At 45.1% G+C, this 3,207-nt stretch overlaps 1 protein-coding gene across 1 annotated transcript in view; it reads right to left on the minus strand.

The window, feature by feature from the left end:
• The window catches only part of LOC110289021 (uncharacterized protein C2orf78 homolog), a 4,055-nt gene extending 1,281 nt beyond the window's left edge, over positions 1–2,774 (minus strand). Inside the window, exons 1-3 of the mRNA XM_029473921.1 lie at positions 2,674–2,774; positions 1,722–2,530; positions 2–498 (exon numbers count right to left, since the gene is read on the minus strand). Coding sequence (XP_029329781.1) covers positions 2–498; positions 1,722–2,530; positions 2,674–2,774 — 1,407 coding nt within the window. The remainder of the gene's footprint in view (position 1; positions 499–1,721; positions 2,531–2,673) is intronic.
• Between the last annotated feature and the right edge of the window lie 433 nt (positions 2,775–3,207).

Here is a 3,207-nt window from a genome sequence, read left to right on the forward strand (position 1 = left end):
CTTGGTCTATGTCTGTGAGGGTGTTTAGGAGTTGGGGAAGTTGAATGTCTGCCTCAAATCTAGTGATGTCTTTAAAGTCGAAGCTGGATCCAATCTCATTCTCTTGCCCCACAAGCTCTTTCGGACCTATACAGATGCATCCCAAATGGGCCTTATCAGAATCAGGCTTCTGCCTGAGGCTCTCAGTATCAGTGCAATGCAGAGGCTGCTGCAAGTCAGGGTGTTCCAAATTCAGGATTGGTGTGTCTGGGTTTTCTTTTGTGTCCTCTTTTATCTCAGGCATGGTTTTGTCCTCTGGTTGTTCCAAGCTTGGAGCTGAAGGCAAGGCCAGGAACTCTGAAGGACTGTGGATGGGGGCGGTTAATGCCCTGTCCCCGTTGACTGCTGGTGGCCTTATCTCAGAAACCTGGACACAGGTGTTGCAGAATTCTGGACTCTGCAGCTGACAGTGTGTCTGGCCTGAAGTTGGCAATCCCAGGGACGTCTCCATTTGAACCACTGGAAAAGAGTGAAGGAAGAAGTCAGTGCCTGGGGTAAATGAGATGCTCCCCACCCCTAACCCCATTTCATAGACCACAGCATTTGGCCCCTGCAGCAGTGTGAGGACATTCCTATGAGCTCTTGTTGAATTGTTTGGATGCTAACTCTGTGGGCAGACTGATGGTGACTGCTTTGTTTCTGCAGATCATTGCATGTCATGCTTTCTCAGATATTTTTATTTTCCTTCCTCTTTGTGTGGTTTGTGGTGGAAAACCCTCAGTAGGTCAGTTACCAAATTCCCTGGATGTGTGGGCCTCAACTTCCTTTCCCCTTGTCTTTATTAAGAGCTCCTCTCATTTTCGTGGAACCCTGCTAATAGGAAGGTTGTCTGGTCCATAATTTCCAAAAGCTTACCTGACCCTTTGAATAATGTCATTTTCAGATGACCCCAGAATCTTGTTTTTTTTTTTTATGTACATTTAGGTATGCAAACCCACTTAGGCACTCCTGCAAGGCAAGCATTTAAACAACCCACAATTTTCCCCACTCCCATATTTCACAATGTTATAAGTNGAATGTAAAATGGTATGAGAATTTGAAATTTTTGGGCTTGTGTGAGACTCAGTAGTAGAGAACATGTCTGCATGATCTTACGTTTTTGAACATGGGTTACCTCTGCAGTACTAGAGCAAAATAAAAACAAAACAAAACAAACAAAAACGAGCAGGCTTTGCCAAATTAGAAATGGTACCTTGACTATGCCATACTCTCTCTACAATTTTAAGTGTCAGAATATTCCAGGACAGGTGCTGAGAATCTGGGAGGAATTCTTCCTCCAGGACAGATTCTGAGCTACATTGCTCTGGAGGATTTCAACTCATGGAAAAACCCATGTTACCAAAACATTTCTTCAGTGTCTTCTAGACACAAGGTCAATAATAGGTCAGGAAGGACTCTATTGCAGTGTATTGGTGGATAGGACGGATTATTCTGTATAGTTAGTTACATGTGTGACTATGGTGTGCTCCATGGATATCATTTAATACAGGATGAATGCTACTCACTGTGGCCTTGCATTCTCTCTTTTGATAGAGTCTAAAGGTGGTGGTGGAAAGCCAGAGCTATACTTAACCTGTCAGGAGACTCATTCTCCCTCTGTGTGGACTGTCCACTACTAAAAGATAGAGGTCAAATTCTTTGGAGTGCTGATCCCACTACTTCCCTCCTGGATCTGTACTCACCGGGAAGACCGTTGTCTGGCATGGACTGAGCAGATGTGGAATAGGAAAAGGCAGAGGTAAAAAGTGGTATTTGGATATTCCTTGGCTGANTCTCCTTTAGCACCATCACCATCTCCGGTTGGAGCGCAGAGGTCTGATTCCCAGGGTAGGACACAGAGCCATGGGGCTGCAAACACTGCCCAAATTCTCCAGCTATCAGAGGGCCCAGGTTGCTGTGCTCATAGTAATAGACCTGGCTGCCCACCTGGTAGGAAGGTGCCAGGCTGTATCCTTGACTTGGCATCTGCGGTGGTGTGACCTGGACAAAGCTGGCAGGCAGTGTTGGATAAAAAGGAACTATGACATTGGGATCTAAACTTTTATCACACTGGTTTGTCACAGCCAGGGAGGAGAGTGTAGTGTCCTGGTCAATGAGGGTCATATTGAATTCCTGGAGTGCATCTTCCCTCCCATGAGTGCTTCCAGTGCAATCCCACTTGAGAGCACCTGGATAGGAGGGTGCCGAGGTGGAAATCTGGCCCTGCTCTGTTAGCACTGTCAGCGTGGTTGTGCCAGCATGTGGGTTAAGATAGGCATTACCCATGAGCGGCTGGAGAGAAGTGTTGGATGCTGATGGTAGAAGCCATGCTGAGCTCACATCTGGTGTGGAGACCCTAGAAAAGTTGCACACCATTCCTGCAGGCTCTATGGAGTTGCTCAGAAGAGGCAGAGAAGGGTGCAGAGTGCTTTCTGTCCCAAAGAAAGGTGAACTTTGGAAATTTTCTGTAGAGAGGAAGAAGACAGTGGGAAAATGGTGAGGTTGATGTTTTCTAGGTTACTGTGGGGAGCAGTGCTATATCCAGTTTGTACTAGCTGTGATTGACTAAGACTGAAGTTTCCTCCAGAATTCCAATTACAAGTTCTCAGATTGATTCTTGGCNCTAGCCAGAATGACACTCCTTTGATGAGCTACCTGATCTTCCTCTGTGGGCATGGGATTCCTGGTTGATCTGGTTCAACCTTGGCTCCAATGTAGACATATTCCTTCTTTGCCCTGCTTTGTCTTGCTCTCATACCTGCTGTGACATTGCCTCAAATCTCTGTCCTTCAGAGGTAGGAGAGCCTTAGATAGCTTCTCAAGGTACTGCCTTTTCCCTGTCCTGTGCACATCTATGTAAAGAGACATGGACTCTGTACTTAAGAGTAGGCTGGACTTGAAATCACAGAAACCAACCTGCCTCTGCATCTGACATGCTGCTATTATAGTTGATTACCATGACCACCAATCTTATCTATACTCTGTGGGTAATTTTGTTTTTAAAAATTACATGTCAGGGAGTTTGTATATGAATATTGTATTTACTTAATTTTCTTTGCTACCTCCTCCTTTGTCCCTCCCACTTCTGTAACTGATGATATCTTTTATAAGTATAACTCTTAAACACCTGTGTTTGTATGACATTATGTATACAACCTACTGGTCACATTTCATGCTGTGTACATGTGT

The sequence above is a fragment of the Mus caroli genome, unplaced genomic scaffold, assembly GCF_900094665.2.
Source record: "Mus caroli unplaced genomic scaffold, CAROLI_EIJ_v1.1 scaffold_8214_1, whole genome shotgun sequence".
NCBI classification, from domain to species: Eukaryota; Metazoa; Chordata; class Mammalia; order Rodentia; family Muridae; genus Mus; species Mus caroli.